At 47.9% G+C, this 22470-nt stretch overlaps 1 protein-coding gene across 1 annotated transcript; it reads left to right on the plus strand.

Annotated features, from left to right (window-relative positions):
- Positions 1–1943: 1943 nt before the first annotated feature.
- On the plus strand, positions 1944–21476 carry LOC142091716 (von Willebrand factor A domain-containing protein 5A-like). Its single transcript, XM_075171095.1, has 18 exons — positions 1944–1974; positions 2506–2744; positions 5657–5879; positions 6206–6348; positions 6481–6595; positions 6773–6900; positions 7045–7133; positions 7390–7534; positions 7933–8015; positions 9683–9797; positions 9973–10137; positions 10420–10523; positions 10779–10960; positions 11125–11331; positions 17662–17713; positions 18646–18833; positions 20806–21061; positions 21410–21476. Exons 1-18 carry the CDS (start codon positions 1944–1946, stop codon positions 21474–21476), a joined length of 2532 nt encoding a protein of 843 aa, XP_075027196.1.
- Positions 21477–22470: the final 994 nt, after the last annotated feature.

Genomic DNA, 22470 nt, shown 5'->3' on the forward strand with positions numbered 1-22470 from the left:
ACTATGTTAGGAAGGAACGCAAACTACAACAAGGAATGGTGATAGTTTTGTATAGTGTCCTTCCCTCACCTAATTCCCCCAACAATATGAAAGAATCCAATGTCAACATCATGTGTCCTCACCCTGCTCAACAGCACGAGGTTCTCTTTGATGAATGTCATCAACTGCCCTTAAGGAAGGAGTAATGTCACTTACAGGCAGAAAAATCCAAGTTAGCCCTAAGGAAAAAAGGGAGGATACAAAATTTGTGAGCTTTCCCCCGACGCACCCTTGATAGCCTGACAGCTTGATAACCTTGGTAGGTTACCATACAATACCTATGAACAAGACAAAAATGGCTCACATTCTACAAGTATCTGTTTCTCCAACTGCCTAGAAAAGAAGCCCAAACAATGCGATGATCAGCGTACCAACCTGCCAGAATCTGTTCAGACATTTCTTTGAAAATTGCTTTGACAATGATTGTAATGCATTTCTGCAGTCTCCAACCCAATGACACAAAAGGAGGTTCTCCAAAGCCATAGCCACACACGTACCTCAAAAGGATCTCCAGAGCTGAAACCAAAGGAAATGATCAGATCTGTTCACCACTGTGCTCAAAGGACCAGAGGATAGGCAGAATTTATTGCCAGGCCAGCATCAATCAAAGAGATGATTTTGGTTTTGACCAAAAGGGTCAGAGGGTTGAATGTTAGCTAATCAAATGAAAAAAAAAAAAGAGATTTCATAAGACAAATATAAACATATATATATATATGACCAGCCCCAAAAGAGTCCATTGGTCTTCACTCATGATGCACCCCAAAAATGTATTGAAACCTCCCTCTCCTTGCCTCTCCTGCCCAACCAGATGTCCAGCTGTATTCTGACAAGAGGAATCCAAATCCCTCTGACCTCTCTCTCTGACTGTGGTCAATTGCAGACCAGAATTCCTGATGGGCTTTTTGAAGGTCAAGAGATCACAACCCTAGAATTATGCAACCATCATTTTAAGATAAGAAGATCTTTGAGCAGAGAAATGAATGCATGAGCCAGCTAGAGATCATGACACCTAACTGCAGTTGTCTAAATGCAGGTTTCTACTTACACGCTAGGTGGCAAAGCTTCCATTATCATAAGTGCACATCCAGCTAGGGCAGGCGATGGAATCTAGAGACCGATGGAGTCTTAGTACAGCTGAAACAGATTTGAATAAGTCACTCAAGGCACAAACTATGCAGGACTTGGGCCCTACACCAGCTGGCATATTTGCCAGGCTTGAGGCTCACAGGCTCTGGAATGGACTGGTTACACCAGTGCTGCACAAGAGTGGGGCCTGACCTTTTCTGGGCCTCTTACAGCATTCTTGTGGTTCAGGGGGATTGCTATTTCCCTTCATCTTCTTTCCAGCTGAAAGTGAGAGCCATGCTACAGCCCAGTAGAATGACCTGTACGAGGTAGGGGAATATTAGCTGAAAGCCATGAGAGCATCAAGAAATCATGTGAGAAGAACGTGAGAAGATCAGCCCAGTGAAAGAGTTTGGAGGACTGTACTGCACAGACAGAGATCCAGGCCTTATCTGTGAACACACTCCTTGGAACAGGCATTGGAGAGAAAAAAGACCTGTCTGCAATGTCCAGATTTAATCTCAGAGCACTAGTCGGTTCACTCCAGAAGGAACTGTCCAAAAACTGCACATACACTGTGGCTGATGGAACTAGCAGAGCCCTGGATCTAAACACGTAATGTATCACCTAACATTGCAAATGTATTTGAGGAATTTCAGTGTGAAATTTTACTTTGCAACTTATTTGTGTCTTGCTTAGACCTCTTCCTGCTCTCTTTGGTGCAAATCCAAATAATCCTCATTTCACCCACAACCGAGGCTATTAAATATTGCAGATACAAGCTAAATGAGTTCAGTTCATTGAAAACAAGCTTCAGTTTCGATAAAAGGGCAGAAATGCTGATTAGCCGCCACAAAAAACACCACAGTAAGAATGGAGTTGCCCATTAAAGAAAATCCAGTTTTGCTTTCAGATGTCTTGGCTCATGACTTTTTAATTTCAAAATTTCTCTAGTGATGGGAGTTCCAAACGACACTTGACATGAGGGCACCCTAGGTGTCCAGCAGCAATCCACTCAGTAATCCACTACCTGCAGCTGCCGAGACCCTATACTTCATCAGTTTGGCATGTCTGAGAAATCTTGCTGACAACACAGGCTCAGTCAGGAGCACGGACAGATGCAAACCAGTGATTGTTCAGGATTAGGCCTCTTTTTTTATTTACTTAGGGAGGCAGATTCTAAGTGCTTTCATGAGACTTAAAAGCTTTGTGGATATTGGAAACTAGTCCCTGGACGAGAATATCACTGGCACGTATTCTGCAATATGAGTTCCACCAAATCTTCCTACAGTGGCTTTACCCAAGATTTACACTGGAATTCAAGTTCACAAAACCCCAAAGGTGATTTTTTTCAAAGCACATACAATACAAAGAGTAATCAAAGATATTAAAAATGAGATAAACTTGCCTTGTTCTTTTCTTCCTATCCTGAAGTGGAGCTGGAAACCGTGACAGTAAATGTAACCATCCAGGACTTTGTAGCCGATGTAGAGTCTGAGCTGCTTTTCCGCAATATGCAGCAAGTCCCCAAGGAGACCATGTTCATCTTTCCTGTGGACTCTGACACTGTTGTACACACCTTCTACGCTACCATGGGGGACACTCGTATTGAAGCAATGCTCTGGGAGAAGGAGGAGGTACTGGGAATGTGGTGGGAGGGGGTGGTCCGCAGATTGGGATGAAGGGTGGAGGTGACAGAATGGAAGCCATTGTGCAGCAGGAAAACCATGATATAGTTGCTATCACGGAAACGTGGTGGGATGACTCGCACAACTGGAGTGCTGCAATGGATGGCTATAAACTCTTCAGAAGGGATAGGCAAGGAAGGAGAGGCGGTGGGGTAGCCCTATATGTTAGGGAATGTTTTGATCGTCTAGAGCTTAAGGATGGTGACAATAGGGTTGAGTGTTTATGGGTAAGAATCAGGGGGAAGGCCAACAAGGCAGATATCATGATGGGATCTGTTATAGACCACCCAACCAGGATGAAGAGGCAGACGAAATATTCTGTAAGCAGCTGGCAGAAGTCTCACAATCGCTAGCCCTTGTTCTCGTGGGGGACTTCAACTTACCAGATGTCTGCTGGAAATACAATACAGCAAAGAGGAAAGAGTCTAAGGAGGTTCCTGGAGTGTGTGGAAGATAACTTCCTGACACAGCTGGTGAGTGAGCTAACTAGGGAAGGCGCCCCACTGGACCTTTTGTTTTTGGACAGAGAAGGAGTTGTGGGTGATGTGATGGTTGAGGCTGTCTTGGGCACAGCGATCACAAAATGATAGAGTTTTTGATTCTTGGAGAAGTAAGGAGGGGGGTCAGCAGAACTGCTCCCTTGGACTTCCAGAGGGCAGACTTTGGCCTGTTTAGGGGCCTGGTTAACAGAGTCCCTTGGGAGGCAGTCCTGAAGGGCAAAGGAGTCCAGGAAGGCTGGACATCCTTCAAGAAGGAAATCTTAAAGGCGCAGGAGCAGGCTGTCCCCATGTGCCGAAAGATAAGCCTGCAGGGAAGACGACCAGCCTGGCTGAACAGAGAGCTTTGGCTGGAACTCAGGAAAAAAAGCAGAGCTTATGACCTTTGGAAGAAGGGCACGCAACTCAGGAGGACTACGAGGATGTCATGAGGTTATGCAGGGAGAAAATTAGAAGGGCCAAAGCCCAACTAGAACTTAATCTGGCTACTGCCATAAAAGACAATAAAAAATGTTTCTCTAAATACATTAGCAACAAAAGGAGGGCTAAGGAGACTCTCCATCCTTTGTTGGATGTGGGGGGAAACACAGTGACAAAGGATGATGAAAAGGCTGAGGTACTTAATGCCTTCTTTGCCTCAGTCTTTAAGAGTAAGTCCAGTTGTTCTTTGGGTACCCAGCCCCCTGAGCTGGAAGACAGGGACAGGGAGCAGAATGAAGCCCCCATAATCCAGGAGGAAATGGTTAGCGACCTGCCACACCACGTAGACACACACAGGTCTATGGAGCTGGATGGGATCCACCCAAGGGTACTGAGGGAGCTGGCAGCAGTGCTCACCAAGAAACTTTCCATCATTTACCAGCAGTCTTGGATAACCAGGGAGGTCCCAGTTGACTGGAGGTTAGCAAATGTGATGCCCATCTACAAGAAGGGCCGGAAGGAGGATCCGGGGAACTACAGGCTGGTCAGTCTGACCTAGGTGCCAGGAAAAGTTATGGAGCAGATCATCCTGAGTGCCATCACACGGCACATACAGGACAACCAGGTGATCAGGTCCAGTCAGCATGGGTTTATGAAAGGCAGGTCCTGCTTGCCTAACCTGATCTCCTTCTATGACCAGGTGACCTGCTTAGTGGATGAAGGAAAGGCTGTAGATGTGGTCTACCTAGTCTTTAGTAAAGCCTTTGACACCGTTTCCCACAGCGTTCTCCTGGAGAAACTGGCTGCTCATGGCTTGGATGGGTGTACTCTTCACTGGGTAAAAAACTGGCTGGATGGCCAGGCCCAAAGAGTTGTGGTGAATGGAGTTAAATCCAGCTGGTGGCTGGTCACAAGTGGTGTGCCCCAGGGCTTAGTATTGGGGCCAGTTCTGTTCAATATCTTCATGAATGATCTGGATGAGGGGATCGAGTGCACCCTCAGGAAGTATGCAGACAACACGAAATTGGGCGGAAGTGTTCATCTGTTTGAGGGTAGAAAGGCTCTACAAAGAGATCTGGACAGGCTGGATCGATGGGCTGAGGCCAATCGTACGAGGTTCAACAAGGCTAAGTGCCGGGTCCTGCACTTGGGCCACAACAACCCCATGCAACGCTACAGGCTTGGGGAAGAGTGGCTGGAGAGGTACCCGGCAGAAAAGGACTTGGGGGTGCTGATTGACAGCTGGCTGAACATGAGCCGGCGGTGTGCCCAGGTGGCCAAGAAGGCCAACGGCATCCTGGCCTGTATCAGAAATAGTGTGGCCAGCAGGAGGAGGGAGGGGATCGTGCCCCTGTACTGGGCACTGGTGAGGCCGCACCTCGAATGCTGTGTTCAGTCTTGGGCCCCTCACTCCAAGAAAGACATGGAGGTGCTGGAGCGTATCCAGAGAAGGGCAACAAAGCTGGTGAAGGGTCTAGAGAACAAGTCCTGTGAGGAGTGGCTGAGGGAACTGGGGTTGTTTAGCCTGGAAAAAAGGAGGCTGAGGGGAGACCTTATCGTGCTCTACAACTACCTGAAAGGAGGTTGTGGCGAGGTGGGTGTCGGTTCGTTCTCCCAAGTAACAAGTGATAGGACAGGAGGAAATGGTCTCAAGTTGAGCCAGGGGAGGTTTAGGTTGGATATTAGGAAAAGTTTCTTCACTGAAAGGGTCGTCAAGCATTGGAACAGGCTGCCCAGGGAAGTGGTTGAGTCTCCAGGCCTGGAGGTATTTAAAAGACGTGTAGATGTGGTGCTTAGGGACATGGTTTAGTGCTAGTGGACTTGGCAGTGCTAGCTTAACAGTTGGACTTGATGTTCTTAAAGGTCTTTTCCAACCTAAACAATTCTATGATTTTATGAATCCTGTGAAGACCTCAGTGACACATTTTTCTCCCTCTGTGGCAGGCCCAGCAGCTGTGTAAAGCCACTTCAGGCATGGAGAATTTAAGATACCTGCAGGACCAGTGGGATCTTTGGGGTCCTGTCTTCGCTTGTTTCTTGGGGACCCTGCCTCTTAACAGGGAGGTGACCATCACCCTGTGCTATGTCCAGGAGCTGCCACTGCAGCCTGATGGAGCTGCCCAGTTTTGCTGGCCATGCGAGCTGTTCCCCTCGAGAAAATACATTGGTGAGTGATCCCCCCGATGCATCCCCCAGCATCACTCCCCAGCATCCCTCTGGGTGGAGGACCCCCATATCTGCACACGTGCCTCAGTGAGAGAATCTGAATATTCCCCCTTGCACCTCACAGTCAGGAACGCCCACGGGTCTCCCCATATGTCTCACAGCAAGAGATCGCCACAGATCCCTGTACAAACCACAGTGTGAGTCTACAGATCCACCAGGTGGGATGGTGTCTGAAGGGTGTCTCAGATGCCACGTTTCCCCCCTACCAACAACAGACATGCCCCAGGGTCTCTTCTTTCACCTTCTCACACCTCTTTCTCACTGCAGGCTGGTTCTCTTCTGAGGAGGAGAGGCCCGAAAACGTGCACTTCAGCATCTGTCTGAAGTCAGCCCATGGTGTATCCCACATAGCCGTTAACAGCAGCTACACCCCTCTGCAATACACAGCTCCAGATCAGACATCTGCTGAGGTATGGCCCTGCCAGATGCTCGAGTCCCAACGGGCGAGTGGAGGGAAGGGTCTGCAGCCTGCTGACGCTCCTTAGGATTCCTCACTCCTTTTATTTGGTTCTCTTTCCTCCCCACACCCTACTTGTCCTCAGGTCTCCTTGAAATTGCCACCCTGGATGTGGGATGGTCTGAACTTGCTGGTGTATTACAGAGGGTCTCACACTCTCAGTGCTGTAGTGGAGAGGAGAGATCCCAAAGCCCCACCTGGTGAGTGAGGACGGTGGAAGTGGGGGTTAGGGAGAGGGTGTCAGGGAGACTGGGGGGATCTGAGGGGCTTTTCAGGCAATAAGTCAGAGCTGAGGGCTATGTGGAGGACAAAAGCAAAGAGACAGGGAAGCGGGCTCCAGCCTAAAAATCCTCCTTGTTTCCTGCCACACACTCCAGGCTCTCTGCTGGGAGACCCTGTGGCCATGGTGACACTGATGCCCAACATTCCTGAGGTGGTGCCCCATCCAGGCCAGCTTGGGGAATTGCTCTTTCTCATGGACCGCAGCCTCTTCCAGGATGCACAGGTACCACCAGAGGAGGTCTTTGGGGGGGGTTGTCCATACCGGTCATGCCCAGCTGGTGGGGAGAGAGGGAAGCTGCTTCACGTGGGCGGATGTTCTGCCTGGCTTCCCCATCTGAGCTCTGCCCATCCCTCCATCTGGCCCCAGAACACACTGCTCTTCCTCCTGAAGAGTTTGCCTCTGGGCTGTTACTTCAACATCTACAGTTTTGGGGCCACTTTCAAAGCCTTCTATCCGTGAGTTGGGGGTGATGATGGGGCAGGGCCGAGAGGTAAGTAAAGTATGACTTTTCTACGTGAAACTATGGGACAAGCTCTTGCTGGAAGGCAGTTATGGGGCAGGATATGTTGGGGACAGTGAGAGGGTAAGTCCTCTTTTCAGGGTGCTTCTGCAGCACTGGTAGTGGGGTAAGGCTTTGCTAGGGAGTGGCCATGTGAGGGTAGCCGTGGGCCAGGTTCTCCTCCCTCTGACACTCTGGGTGCCCTCCCACAGGCAGAGTGTGGAATACACGCAGGAAAGCATGGACCATGCAGTGGGGCGCATCTCCTCCATCTGCCCTGATCTGGGGGGCTGTGACCTGTTGGGTCTCCTAAAGTCTATCTACAGCACCCGTCTCCTTCATGGGCGCCCCCGTCAGGTACCAGGGCCAAAGGGTTATGGGGAGGGGAATGGGTGTAAACAATGGCGTCAAGGTAGACTTCAGGGCTCAGGGTGAGATATTCTGCTGCTGTTTGCACTGGGAGTTCGCGTGTCAGGGGGCATCCTCATGGCAGGGTGGGCAGTGTGGGAGGGCTTCTGTGGAATTTGCCTGCACTTGGGGAAGGTGGATCTTCCTTGTGGGGTGCCCCTTTGTGCTAAGAGGTGTCCTGGTGTTAATGAAAGGAGACACCCAATCTCTTGTCCTGTTTCAAGGCCAGAGGGCGCGAGAGGGTAAGGGAGCAAATGGGGAAGGCTTCCTGCGTTTTAGGAGGGTGTCTTTCCTCTACAGGGGTGCCCAGCCCTGGCAATCTTTGCTTCCCCTCCTCTCTCCCTCAGCTTTTCATCTTCATCCAAAGGAAGATCTCCAGTGAAGAGGAAGCTGTCATGGCTGAGGTCTACCGTTACCGGGACCAGCACAGGTAATGGGGGAGCCCTGTTCCTGTCCCCTAACACGCTAATTCACAACCTTCCTCTCCCCCTGACTGTCAGAGTCCTTCAAACATTCTCCCAGATCCTAGTCTGCCCCTGTCGCGAATGAGTGGTTTAGAGGTCGCTTAAAGAACCACCATCAAAGGTACTAGCAAAAAGTGGTTTTAATAGAAATTTATAAAAGTGTGACTTAACAGAGTTCGATGGCAAGGTTCACTCTATCACTTACTACATGGATGAAACATCCAAAGGAAAATTGGGTTAGAGTCGAGCTAGAATGATTTATACAGAGTCCGAAGACGCAAAAGGGTAAGGGAGACCCTCCCATTAAGTCATGAGGTTCAGAGCAGACCCACTTCCTTTCTAAACTCCTGATGGAGCTTAGGCGCGGCTGGATCCAATCCTAGTCCCAGACTTGGTCAACAGTTTATGCCTAAGGGATTATACGTGTCTAGCAGCAGTCTAAGATTCATTCACAGTTTTAAGGTACATCACAAGATTTTAGCAACACGTAATCATTGACTAATTTAACATTTACAAAGTGAGTTAATAGAATTTACTACAATCACAACAGTGACTTAATTACAGATTATGCTTACTATCGGTTATCTAAATCAATTCACACACACACACACAGAGAAATATATATAATTGTACAAAAGATATACCTGTTAAAAATTCCCCCCAAGTCCAGTGAAATATTTACGTCAAATGTCTCGGCATTTCTCAACGGCTGAGGGGTTGAGCCTCAAGGAGTGTTTCAGCCTAGGCCCCGTCGTCAGCTTTCGGCGACGGTCCTCCGAATATTGCAAACCTGAGAGTTTGCGAGCTCTGAGAGGCTCCCACTCAGAGGCAGATGCTGGGCGCAGCCCGCTGCGGTCCAGGAGAACTCAAAGGGTCTCACTTAGGACTTCTGTTTATAGGGTTGCAAGATGATTGGCTTTAGTCATCCATAAACTTCCATCCTGGCCACAGTCCAAGGTGGTAGTTACTAAAATTCTCAAGTTTTCAGTAAAATTGGCACATTTCCACTTGAGCTATGGCTCAGATAAGGGTGTCAGGGGATGACGAATTATCCCCGCTCTTGTTCCGCACCTTGGCCAGGCAGCAGGAGTTCCCAGTACAGTGAGTGCTGTTCCCCACCTCAGCCATGCAAGAGTTCCTGGTATGGTCAAGGGACGCTTCACCGCCCAACGCATTACACAAAGGCCAAGGCCTAACGGGAGTTCCTGAGATCATAGAGCGGCCCAGGAGAGGTGGGGGGAAATGCACCACCATGGCCCCAGATCTTCTCTTTACCTCGATGGAACTTCAGCAACAACGCCCACACACACTTTCCTTACCTCACTAAGACTGCCTATACTCTTCATCTAGCGGGCCTCCTCTCCCAATCTTCCCCTGCTCTTAGAACTTTTCCTCTTCCCCCTCACCCTGCAATACCTCCGTGTGCTCTGTGGGCCCAAAACCCGTTCTCACTATCTCCCTGTCCAGCAGGCAATGTCTCTCACCCCGGAGTGAATGGGAAAACTCTGAGTCAGTTTCATTTCTACGATCAGAAGCATTCTTACCTCTCCAGACTTTGTCCTTTGTACCACCCTTGTCCTTCGTGCCTCTCACCTTCGTCCCACCTCTAACCTCCCCCTCTTTTCCTGTACAGGTGTTTCTGTTTTCCTACTAACAGATGTGACAGCTTCAACCTTTCCCAGGCCATGGCCCTGGAGACCAAAGGTGAATGTGTGTGCATCCACTCCAGGATGGACATGACATCCGAGGTAATGACCCAGGTAGTCCTCTGCTCTATTCAACATCTCCCATGGCTCTTCTAGACATGCAAGGCAATCCAAATACCACCATCCACTCCAACTCAGAGAGCCCCTCCAAGTTCCCCCCCCTCCCAGAACTGGGAGGGAACCCAAGTGGTCTGTGCTCTCTGCTTCCCCTTACCAGGCAGTGAAATGCCTGCAGCGCGCTCTGCAGCCTCTGGCAAGTGGGATCTCACTACATTGGGACCTTCCACCTGGCCTGGAGGTGTCAATGATCAGAAAAGCTCCTGAGATGATCTTCCAGGGACATCAGAGATCCATCTATGCCCAAATCCATGGGCAAGCACAGGTGAGAGTGAGCCAGGAACTGTATGCACTGGGGCAGGGCTTTCTGGAAGGTAAAGGACCCACTCCCTGTTTCACCTTCCCAGCACTGAGAGTCCTTCACCTCCATTAGACCTGAGAGAGACCAGGATCAGGGCTCTGTGAACCCCTTCTTTCCCCAGAGACACCACTGCTTCTGCTCCAACCATGGACATCTACCACCTTAGGAGAGCAGGGAGGGAACCTAGGCAGCCAGGCTGCCTTGCAGATGAACATTTCTGTCTGACTCTTTCCCTTCTGCCACCAGGATCCAGAGGGGGGTGAGGGAGCAGTGACCCTTCAGTACCACGTGGGCAGCCAGTCCTTCGATTACACACTCAGGTTCTCACTGTCCCCATCATCAGATGGCAGGTGAGAGGGTAACAGACTTGCCCATGAGGCAGAGTGGCAAGGTCTGGAGGAGGGGCAGCAGGTGCCCCTTTGCTTCCCACTGCAGCCGGAGGTGGGAAGAGATTCTGGGCATCCAGTGCTCCCCCCTTGTCCCGTCTGCCCTGACCTTGGGAGAGGACCTGGGTGAACATTACCCCACTGCCCTCTCCTCTTTACTGCACGTGTCCCTTGCCCCTCCCCGAGGTGGAACCAAGGACTAACTCCCTGCCCCTGCAGGCTGCCTGTGCACCGCATGGCCATGATGCACCTGCTGTGGAAACTGGCCTGGGAGGGGACAAGCAGGGCAGAGAAGGACATCCGGCACAGCGCAGTTAAGTCCAGCGTCAGCCTGGGGGTTCCGTCCCCCTTCACATCCAGTGTGGCAGTACGCATGAAACAGAGGGATGCCTGGCACCGTGGTAAGGCCAGAAACGGTGGGGATAGGACTGGGAGGGGAAAGCGGGACTTGTTCATCCGATGCCTCCTCACCATCTGCAGCCCCCTATCCTGTGGGCCTGACCACCCTTTTGCCTACCTCTAATACCCATGAGTCTAAGCTCCATCTCCCCACTTCTCTCCCCAGATTCTTTGCCTCCAGACTCCTCCACGTTGTTCTCTCCCTCTTGCAACCTGGTTCCCTGCCAGCTGCTCTGGTTGCGTGGCTTCAGGCCTGTGTGGTTCAAGTCCACCAAGTTTTGGATGGTCCAGAAGTGCCAGTTTTGCCTTGAGAGGCTTGGTCGCAAAGCCCCTGACACTGAGGCACTCACCCAGCTTCCAGCATCCTGTAAAGGTAAGGAGAAACTTCTTAGCTGAGCATTCTCAAAATGTGCTGGACTAGGGTTGAACCCTCCTTTCAGCATCTATCATCTTCTCACCAGACTTCCTGACTGTCATTGTGCTAGGGATGGCTGGAGTGACGGACAAAGCAAACTCCCAGACATGAGGACACACTTTGCTGGGATGGAAGGCTACTGCCAGGGTCCTGAACACACTTAATAGGCCCTAATGGTCCTGGGGCCTCCCAGGACCCTTCCCATTGGCCCAGGGGTCTCACTGATGTTGTACAAGTAGCGGTGTTCAGCTCAGCCACAGATGTGCCTGGCCATGGACTCCATTGATCCACACCCTGACCCGTGGACTGACTTCCCAGCTTGACCCTGGACCTGCCTTTTCACCATGGACTTGCCTGATAATCTGGACTCCTGACTGACCTTGTCTGCCGTCCTCGGACTGCCCTGCTTGTCTCTCTCCGGTGCTGCAGGGCTGGACCCTGGCTGGTGAAGCCCCTGCCCTGCTGGTCATGTTATTGAGCCTGGTTCCCTGTCCCTTAGGGAGGACCTGGCCCTCGCTGCTCCTTGACAATCTTATTTGTAGTCAGACAGAAATGGGCACTTGAAGAGATCAGTTAATCTATTTTCAATGACTACTGTAAGATGCCCAAAGGAGCCAGAGCCTCCGCATGCAGCTGCCTCCACTGTCCCTAAAGTGAACATGGCTGAAAATACCCAGAGAAGCAGCAATTTGAATATCCCAGCACATTTTAAATTCTCACAAGACACTAAACTTCATCAACTTGAGTCAACCTCCAAAAGAAATTCCAAATCAAATACTATGTTAGGAAGGAACGCAAACTACAACAAGGAATGGTGATAGTTTTGTATAGTGTCCTTCCCTCACCTAATTCCCCCAACAATATGAAAGAATCCAATGTCAACATCATGTGTCCTCACCCTGCTCAACAGCACGAGGTTCTCTTTGATGAATGTCATCAACTGCCCTTAAGGAAGGAGTAATGTCACTTACAGGCAGAAAAATCCAAGTTAGCCCTAAGGAAAAAAGGGAGGATACAAAATTTGTGAGCTTTCCCCCGACGCACCCTTGATAGCCTGACAGCTTGATAACCTTGGTAGGTTACCATACAATACCTATGAACAAGACAAAAATGGCTCACATTCTACAAGTATCTGTTTCTCCAACTGCCTAGAAAAGAAGCCCAAACAATGCGATGATCAGCGTACCAACCTGCCAGAATCTGTTCAGACATTTCTTTGAAAATTGCTTTGACAATGATTGTAATGCATTTCTGCAGTCTCCAACCCAATGACACAAAAGGAGGTTCTCCAAAGCCATAGCCACACACGTACCTCAAAAGGATCTCCAGAGCTGAAACCAAAGGAAATGATCAGATCTGTTCACCACTGTGCTCAAAGGACCAGAGGATAGGCAGAATTTATTGCCAGGCCAGCATCAATCAAAGAGATGATTTTGGTTTTGACCAAAAGGGTCAGAGGGTTGAATGTTAGCTAATCAAATGAAAAAAAAAAAAGAGATTTCATAAGACAAATATAAACATATATATATATATGACCAGCCCCAAAAGAGTCCATTGGTCTTCACTCATGATGCACCCCAAAAATGTATTGAAACCTCCCTCTCCTTGCCTCTCCTGCCCAACCAGATGTCCAGCTGTATTCTGACAAGAGGAATCCAAATCCCTCTGACCTCTCTCTCTGACTGTGGTCAATTGCAGACCAGAATTCCTGATGGGCTTTTTGAAGGTCAAGAGATCACAACCCTAGAATTATGCAACCATCATTTTAAGATAAGAAGATCTTTGAGCAGAGAAATGAATGCATGAGCCAGCTAGAGATCATGACACCTAACTGCAGTTGTCTAAATGCAGGTTTCTACTTACACGCTAGGTGGCAAAGCTTCCATTATCATAAGTGCACATCCAGCTAGGGCAGGCGATGGAATCTAGAGACCGATGGAGTCTTAGTACAGCTGAAACAGATTTGAATAAGTCACTCAAGGCACAAACTATGCAGGACTTGGGCCCTACACCAGCTGGCATATTTGCCAGGCTTGAGGCTCACAGGCTCTGGAATGGACTGGTTACACCAGTGCTGCACAAGAGTGGGGCCTGACCTTTTCTGGGCCTCTTACAGCATTCTTGTGGTTCAGGGGGATTGCTATTTCCCTTCATCTTCTTTCCAGCTGAAAGTGAGAGCCATGCTACAGCCCAGTAGAATGACCTGTACGAGGTAGGGGAATATTAGCTGAAAGCCATGAGAGCATCAAGAAATCATGTGAGAAGAACGTGAGAAGATCAGCCCAGTGAAAGAGTTTGGAGGACTGTACTGCACAGACAGAGATCCAGGCCTTATCTGTGAACACACTCCTTGGAACAGGCATTGGAGAGAAAAAAGACCTGTCTGCAATGTCCAGATTTAATCTCAGAGCACTAGTCGGTTCACTCCAGAAGGAACTGTCCAAAAACTGCACATACACTGTGGCTGATGGAACTAGCAGAGCCCTGGATCTAAACACGTAATGTATCACCTAACATTGCAAATGTATTTGAGGAATTTCAGTGTGAAATTTTACTTTGCAACTTATTTGTGTCTTGCTTAGACCTCTTCCTGCTCTCTTTGGTGCAAATCCAAATAATCCTCATTTCACCCACAACCGAGGCTATTAAATATTGCAGATACAAGCTAAATGAGTTCAGTTCATTGAAAACAAGCTTCAGTTTCGATAAAAGGGCAGAAATGCTGATTAGCCGCCACAAAAAACACCACAGTAAGAATGGAGTTGCCCATTAAAGAAAATCCAGTTTTGCTTTCAGATGTCTTGGCTCATGACTTTTTAATTTCAAAATTTCTCTAGTGATGGGAGTTCCAAACGACACTTGACATGAGGGCACCCTAGGTGTCCAGCAGCAATCCACTCAGTAATCCACTACCTGCAGCTGCCGAGACCCTATACTTCATCAGTTTGGCATGTCTGAGAAATCTTGCTGACAACACAGGCTCAGTCAGGAGCACGGACAGATGCAAACCAGTGATTGTTCAGGATTAGGCCTCTTTTTTTATTTACTTAGGGAGGCAGATTCTAAGTGCTTTCATGAGACTTAAAAGCTTTGTGGATATTGGAAACTAGTCCCTGGACGAGAATATCACTGGCACGTATTCTGCAATATGAGTTCCACCAAATCTTCCTACAGTGGCTTTACCCAAGATTTACACTGGAATTCAAGTTCACAAAACCCCAAAGGTGATTTTTTTCAAAGCACATACAATACAAAGAGTAATCAAAGATATTAAAAATGAGATAAACTTGCCTAGGAGGTTTTCATGGGATGATTGTAACACTCCTTCTAGAGTACCTTCTTCTCCAAGACACACTGAGGAAGACCAAGTGGAGACAAAGCACAAAAACCAGTCACACTCAAGAAACAGATAGATGGCAACCTACAGGGCAACTTTTTACTACAAATGCAGGTGGGCATTTCTACCGGGGATGAAGAGGGCATCATTGTCATGATAATCACTAATGTACAATACCTGCCTCCAAATTCCTTTTCTATCTCTTTGCCCAGTTCAGCACAGCTCTCCATTCTTTCCTCCTTTGTTTTCATTGCCCAAGTATTACACATCTCAATGCACAGTTGGTAGGATGCACTTTTTCCTTGTCTTCTTAAAAAGAGAGAAAAGAAGAAAAGGAAAATATGAGAAGGCACAACAAAGGAATCGCCATTTGTAAAACCATGTTACTGAGAAAACAAATGGTTAGAAATCTCAGCATCGTTCACTTGCCTGACAATATATTCAACAATGTCTCGAAGACTTCCTTAGGATCACTCACAGCACACAACTGAAGGTCTAGTAGAAGAAGAGCGGGCTGATAAGCCATGAAAGTATCTGAATGACTCTCTAAGAAAGAGACGATAAAAGTTACATCCGAGTGGAATTTGTCTTACCAAACAGCTGATTAGACAGTAATTGACACGGGAATTAATGAAGATGTAGTCCCTGCATTCAGTGAAATCTGTAGAAACACTGACCTCATTCCTCTTATCCTAAAGAAGCTGTTTAAGCTGGTGAGAGGAACCATGTGCCAAAGCGAGTATTTCTCTCTGTTGACAATAAAACCACCTAACACTGAGCATTCACACCTGGACAGCTGCACAACCATACCAGGATTCAGATGGCCTTTGTATTCATCTTGGAAGAAAAGTTCCATGAAGCAAAGTAGCAGGAGGAGGAGCGGAAATATAGTTTGGAGTAAATGCAAATTTTCTAATATGCCTCAAATACTTCATTCCCATTTTGAATTTAAAAATAAATAAATAAATGAATGAATGAATAAATAAAGGAATAAAGGAATAAAAAATGTAGTGATGATTTGAGTGAAGCATGATGTGATTTGTTCCAGTATTACCAAGAAAATACTGTGGGAATGCATTTTGTGTTTCAGAGTCATTAAAATCTAAATTTTCCAGGTGAAGATTTCAATATGAAAGGAGAACAAAAAAAAAAAAAAGAAAAAAAATTCTGTGGGAAATCTGAATTTTATAAAAAGAGAAAGAGAACAGGATAACAGGTCCATGAAAGGTGCCATATTTAATATTTACTTTCTTTTCCTTGAAGTCTGTTGTCAACCAGCAATGATGGTTAGCACAATATGATTTATCTTCTACTAAATTTACGTTTGGAAGAACATATGTGCTGGCATGCACTTATTTCAGGAACTGGAGCTGAGCCGTTCCTCATCTGGATTTTTATGTCTAAATCTTAAGTCTAAGTTCTCACACCGAAAGAGCCACAGGCACTGGCGTACAGACTGCTTGTAGCAGCAGACGTGAGGGCGAGCCAGATCTGCTCTTGCACCTGCTCTGCCCACCCTGCTGTCCCCGAGTTTCCCAGGTGGAAAGATCAGCTGGCGTATTGCAATCTGGAGCCAGCACTAACGCACAGGCAGTGTGGACAAGCACGAAGTTTGGACCTGAGTGTGAGCGTGAGCCTTGAATCTGCCTGGTGCAGGCTTCACTTGTACTCCCTGGCCACAGCAGCTACACACGAGTGCGGTAACACCACCTTCCCAGAAGCCCGTTAGTAAAGTGCATCTGACACGAGTGAATCCCTCCAAAATGTCAGCGTGGTTATTTTAGTTGCATGTTCAAGATCTCACAAATGGTTATGTATATGAGAGACAAGAAGGTCTGGATTTCCTTGTGGCTGGCTGACGCTCCTGTCAGTCCCCTAAGGGAAACATGGGGCAAGCAGAAAAGAATGTTAAATTTAAAAAAAAAAAATAAAAAAAACAACGAAGCAGCACAATAACCCACCAAGTCTATGCAAGGACCTGCCTTCACATAAGTAAACTCTTCTTTGTGGGAACAAGGTGAGACTGTCTTGGAAGAAATAAAAGGATAATTAAAATAAGAATACCCCTCCCAATAAAATAGTCATTGTCTGCCAATGAAAGACATCAGGAAAGCTAGCCATGCACCTAAGCATAGAGGTACAGTGCTATTTTAGATTCCTCGGAGGATCTCACCTGCCTTGTGGCTGACACTCCAGAAGAGTACCAATCTCCTGCTGGTTCTGTTCATCACTCATAGCTGTGTCTTCGTTGTCTCAGATACTTGACAGCATCTCAGTCACCTCAATTATTCCCCCAGGAGTTTTGATAGCCCCCTGCCTCTGAGTTTAAGATATCATCTCTGATGCTTCCACATCTCAAGGAATCTAATGTGAAGAAGATCAGTCCACATTCACTGACGTGATATTTAAACTTTCCCCTGTGGTACTGGCAGAGATTCACCTGACCAAAATTGGACTTCTACAGTCCACGCTCATGCTGCCATAGATTTCTATTCAATGGAGAGGCATTTCCAGACAAAGTTTCATCACATCTTTAAGCAGATACCTAAATGTTTCTGTGAAGAGCACCTGTGAAGTTCTTCTTTCTCACTCATGAAGAGACCTTAAGGTGAGTAACTCAAATGTTCATAACAATGTCATAACTGTCTAAAATGACATGCAAGAAGCAGTGTTTTACTTTGGCCATTTTCAGAGAAATTCAGTTAAGGTTGGAAGGGACCTCTGGAGATCACCTAGCCCACCTCCTGTGCTCAAACGAGGGTCAGATACAGCAGGTTGCTCAGGGCCATATCCCCCTGGGTTTTTAAATAGCTCCAAGAATGCAGACTCCACAGTCTCTCTGGGAAACCTGTTCCAGTGTTCAGCCATCCTCACAGTAAAAAAGTTTTTTCTTATGTTTACATGGAATTTCTTGTATTTGAATTTGTGTTCATTGCCTCGTGTCCTTTCAGTAGATATCACTGACAAGAGTCGGATTCCATCTTCTTTGAATCCTCCCATGAGGTATTTATACAAATTGACAGGATCCCCCTTGAGCCTTCTCTTCTCCAGGCTGAACAGTTCCAGCTCTCTCAGTCTCTCCTCATATGAAAGATGCTCCAGTCCCTGAATCATCTTTGTGGCCCCTTTCTGGACCCCTACAGTATGTCCACATCTTTCTCATACTGGGGAGCCCAGAACCGGACACAGTACTCCAGCTGTGGCATCGCCAGTGCTGAGAAGAAGGGACCTCCCTCGACCTGCTGGTGGTGCTCTTCCTAATGCAGCCCAGGATACCATTAGCCTTCCTTGCCACAAGGGAACACTGCTGGCTCATGTTCAACTTGGTGTTCACCAGGATCCCCACGTCTTGACTGAAAAGCTGCTTTCCAGCTGGTCTGTCCCCAGGCTGTCCTGGTGCCTGGGGTTATTCCTCTCCACGTGCAGGACCTTGCATTTCCCTTTGCTGAACTTCATGAGGCTCCTGTTGGTCCATTTCTCCAGCCTGTCAAGACTTTACCCAACCAGTCCTCCCGGTTTCAAATTATCTGCAAACTTGCTGAGGGTGCACTTGGTCCCATCATCTGAGTCATTAATGATGATGTTAAAAGTATCAGACTTAGAATTTAGTCCTGTAGTAGACCACTAGTGCCTGGCCTCCAGCTGAACTTCATGCCACTGAACACAGCTCTCTGGGCCCACAAGTTCAGGCAGTTTTCAATCCACCCCACCGTCCACTTAGCTAGACTATAATTCCTCAGTTTGTCCATGAGGATGTGATGGGAGGCAGTGTCAAAAGCCTTACTAAGAGGATGGTAAACAACATCTGCTGCTCTCTGTTCATCCACCAAGACAGCCATCTCATTGTAGAAGGCTTTCATGTTGGCTAAGCATGATTTGCCCTTCATAAATCCATGTTGACTACTCCTCATCAGCTTCTTATGCTGGTCTTCCAGGAGGATTTGCTCAATCACCTTCCCAGGGACTGAGCTGGCTGACCTGAGGCTTCCTGGATCCTCCTTCCTGCTCTTTCTGAAGACAGGAATGGCACCTTTCTTCCAGTCATCAGAAACCTCCCTCTATTGCCATGACCTTCCAAAGATGGTTGAGAGTGGCCTTGCAATGACATCAACCAGCTCCACCAGTGGGTGTATCCCATCAGGTCCCACGGACTTGCCTATGTCCAATTTGTTTGCATGTTCCTTAACCTGATGCAATTTGTTTACATGTTGCCAAGGATAAGGGACTTCCTTGCTCCAGACTTTCCCACTGGTCTCAGGGTCCAGGGGTTGCCAGTCTAAACAGTAAAGAGTGAGCAAAGGCAGCACTGAATACCTCAGCCTTTTCCATGTCCTTTGTCACCAGGACTCCTGCCCCATTCAGCAGCAGGCCCACATTTTACCTAGTCTTCCTTTTGCTGCTGATAGACCTATGGAAGCCCTTTTTGTTGCCCTTCACATCCCTCGCCAGATGTAGCTGTGCTTGACACTTCAGGTCTCACTTGGCAGTTTCCTTAGTGCCCACGATGAGGAGCCGTGGGGGGTGATAACCTGAGGGCCACGCAAGCAACAGCTATCTCTCCACAAGGTCTCCCAAATCCAAGCCCCCAACAAGCAGCAAACCTCCCTAGACAAGCGATCAGATTGGCAGATGGGGGTGTCTGCCCACTGCAGCATGGAGTCTCTCACTACTATCATTCACCTCTTCCTTCTGTTGGTGGTCAGGCTCATCTGGCTCTCATGCTTCATTTGACAGAGCTCTCACTCCTTCATGCTCTCCCTCCTCTTTTCTGAGCATACTAAATGTATTCCATAACTTCAAATCTTCAGGTGGAGCAGGAGCCTTCCTGCTGGTGCCAGAAGTCACCAGCTTCCAGCTTTGGCAATTGTGAGTCTCCACTTGACAATCGGATACCCACAGAGCGCTCCTCCTTTGATACAGTTGGAATTTTGGCTCTTCAAGCTGCACAGTCTTGGATAAGATCTGGACAATCTCTGTCTTGTCATCTCTGATGATGACAAATGGCATACCAGTGGAGCTTCTGTTAGGCATAGCTGTATTTCTGTTTGGAACTAGAGGACTGCAGGGATTACTTGAGGGTAATGTGAAGTGTGTGCTCAATTTCAGCACGTGCAACAACTGATTTGAGCCTAGCAGCAACAGAAAAAATGTAGTACCTCATATAAACTTCAGATTTTCTTCCATGCTTCGAAGAGCACTCCCCCCAAAAAAAGATGTGCTTAAAGTGCTTGCTTTATAATAGTCTCACTAAGAATTCAATCCAAGTTTGCCTTTCAGTAGTACACTTCTCTTACTTAACTTTCAAAATCTGTAAAACAGATGTCTAAACCGGAACTCCTTTGCCTAGTCTTCCCTTTGTCTACTGAAAGGATTATACACCTCCTGAGATTATTTACTCACTTTTCCTCCTGCTAGGTTTACACAGTTTTGTGGACCAGATTTTTGTGTTACTTAAGGCCAGAGTCCCATGGAAAACATCAGTGTCCTGCTTTCATCTGGGAGAGACTTAACTTTCTTTCTGGTGGCTGGTGGGGCGTGCTGTGTTTTGGGTTTGGTATGAGAGGAGCGTTAATGGCCCATTGATGTTTTGGTTGTTGCTGAGTGGTACGTGCACTGGGGACTTTTTGGCTTTGCATGCTCTGCCAGGTGCACAGGAAGCTGGGGCAGGGAGCATAGCCAGGGCGGTTGAACCAGCTGGCCAATGGGGTATTCCATACCATATGACGTCATGCTCTGTATAAAAGCTGGGGAGGCGGGGGGCGGTTCTCACGGTTCAGGACACATGGGGTGTCGGTCAGCGGGTGGTGAGCAGTTGCATTGTGCATCGCCTGCTATGTATATTCTATTATTGTTGTTGTTATCATTGTTATTATTACTGTTCTACTTTGTTTTATTTCAGTTATTAAACTGTTTTTATCTCAATCCGTGAGTTTTCCTATTTGTGCCCTCCCGATTCTCTCCCCCATCCTACTGGAGTGGGGGGCTGAGCAAGCGGCTGCATGGTGTTTAGTTGCTGGCTGGACTTAAACCACGACACCATGGACTTGTTCCCATTCCTTTGCCTGCTCTAACCCTATGTTCTCTCTGCTTGGCAGCTGAAGCCAAGGACCAAACTGAGGAAGTGAGTCGTATCCCCTTGCCCAGCCACAACGAGCGTGTGGAACCGGGAACTATATGCAAAGTGGCTGGCTGGGGCTGGACATTGATGACATGGGATAAGACTAGTGTGCTGATGGAGATGGACCTGAAGGTGCAGCATGACAAAGTGTGTGAGGAGTCTTTCAAAAGAAACTATCTGTGTCAGTCTATGATCTGCACTGGTGATGAGGATGGCAAGAAATCTACTTCTGTGTAAGTGTTGTTTCGGGCTCCAAGCTTGGGATTGAGGTTGGGACTAAACAGTCAGGTTGGTTCTCAGGTGGGGGACGAGGGGGATTAAAATGAACTGGATACTTCAGAATGATGTGCCGAGGCTCCTCTCAGGAGCTCTGAAGCTGATGTGCTGACTGAACCGGGGTGCAATTGCCCAACTGTCAGCATCGTGTGCCTTTTTACGTACCTGGGGATATTCTACCCAGTCTAGCCACTGCTCCAGCAGGCTCCAGATCTCATGTAAATCCTTTGTCATATCCTCCTGACACAGTGGGATGGCTCGGATATGCCCACATGTCTAAAGTAGGACTACGTTCTTCTTTTCAGGGTTGTGAAGGCAGTTTCGGAACCTCAGACAGACTCCAGGTTTGAATTGCTTCACGGATCGGCTTAGAGGAGTAGTGAGGCAGCTACAAGCCCTGTGGAGCTGGGCCTGGAGGGAGATGGTCGAAAGAGGAGGTTCTTTACACGGAGGGAGGCAAGAGGGCCAGTTTCTTCCTTAGGGCAGGGAAGCTGTGCTCTGACATGTCTGACCTCTCCCACTCCTTTTACCTCACAGGGTGATTCTGGTGGCCCATTAGTCTGCAATGGGAAGGCTCATGGCAGTGTTTCTTATGGACACAAATATCGCATCTTCCCTGAAGTATTTACCAGTGTCCTATTTTGAAGCCTGGATACGTGAAGAGCTGAGGAAGTTTGCGCTCCAAGACCTCCCTGACTCTCCCTCCTCTGACTAAAATGCTCAGTGCCCCGTTTCCACAATGCATCAAAAATCTGCTGACGCTCAGAGGCTTCCAGGGGCAGCTGAAATGGAGTCAGCGATGCCCTCATGGCATACGCACAGGCTTCTGCACTAAGGAATGTCTCCGTGGTAAGGTAAAAAAGCAGGTCCCAAGCATGCACATTTGCACATTATTCCCTTCCTCCCACTGCTGCCCAACAGTGCTACCTCCTGCTCTGCTTTCCGACCACCAATAAAAACATGTTCAAACTTGCTCGTGTGTGCAGCCCTCTTGGGCACAGGATGGAACGCTTGAGGGTGAGAATGAGGAGGCTCAATGCAATGTGATAGTGACAGTTAGTGAGCTGATACCAGCAGGATATTGTGATCTTTAATGTACGGGATGCCAAAGAAAGCTCTCCTGTGTTATTTCCCTTCGCTGCTGTTAATAACAGAAAGTGTGATTAGTAAATCCAAGGGACAAAAGTCCACTGAAAATCACTGAACAGAAAGGAGAGAGGAATTAATTTTGCCAGTTCTAGACAAGTGGTCTAAGCTGCTTTTGGTATCACAGGGAGATACAGACATTTCTGACATCCTGTTGGCGATTCTATGGCATGAATCCCTGCCTGTTAAGCAGACTATCTTTCAGATGAACAATGCCTTG

The sequence above is a fragment of the Calonectris borealis genome, chromosome 22 (assembly GCF_964195595.1).
Source record: "Calonectris borealis chromosome 22, bCalBor7.hap1.2, whole genome shotgun sequence".
Taxonomy (NCBI): Eukaryota; Metazoa; Chordata; class Aves; order Procellariiformes; family Procellariidae; genus Calonectris; species Calonectris borealis.

Excerpts from the sequence above, each read along its gene's own strand:
- LOC142091716 (XM_075171095.1), top strand. The coding sequence starts at position 1,944 with ATGCTGATTAGCCGCCACAAAAAACACCACA. Across the intron at positions 10,961-11,124 it reads GAGGGATGCCTGGCACCGTG|ATTCTTTGCCTCCAGACTCC; the intron begins GTAAGGCCAGAA and ends TTCTCTCCCCAG. Across the intron at positions 11,332-17,661 it reads GCTTCCAGCATCCTGTAAAG|TAGATATCACTGACAAGAGT; the intron begins GTAAGGAGAAAC and ends GTGTCCTTTCAG.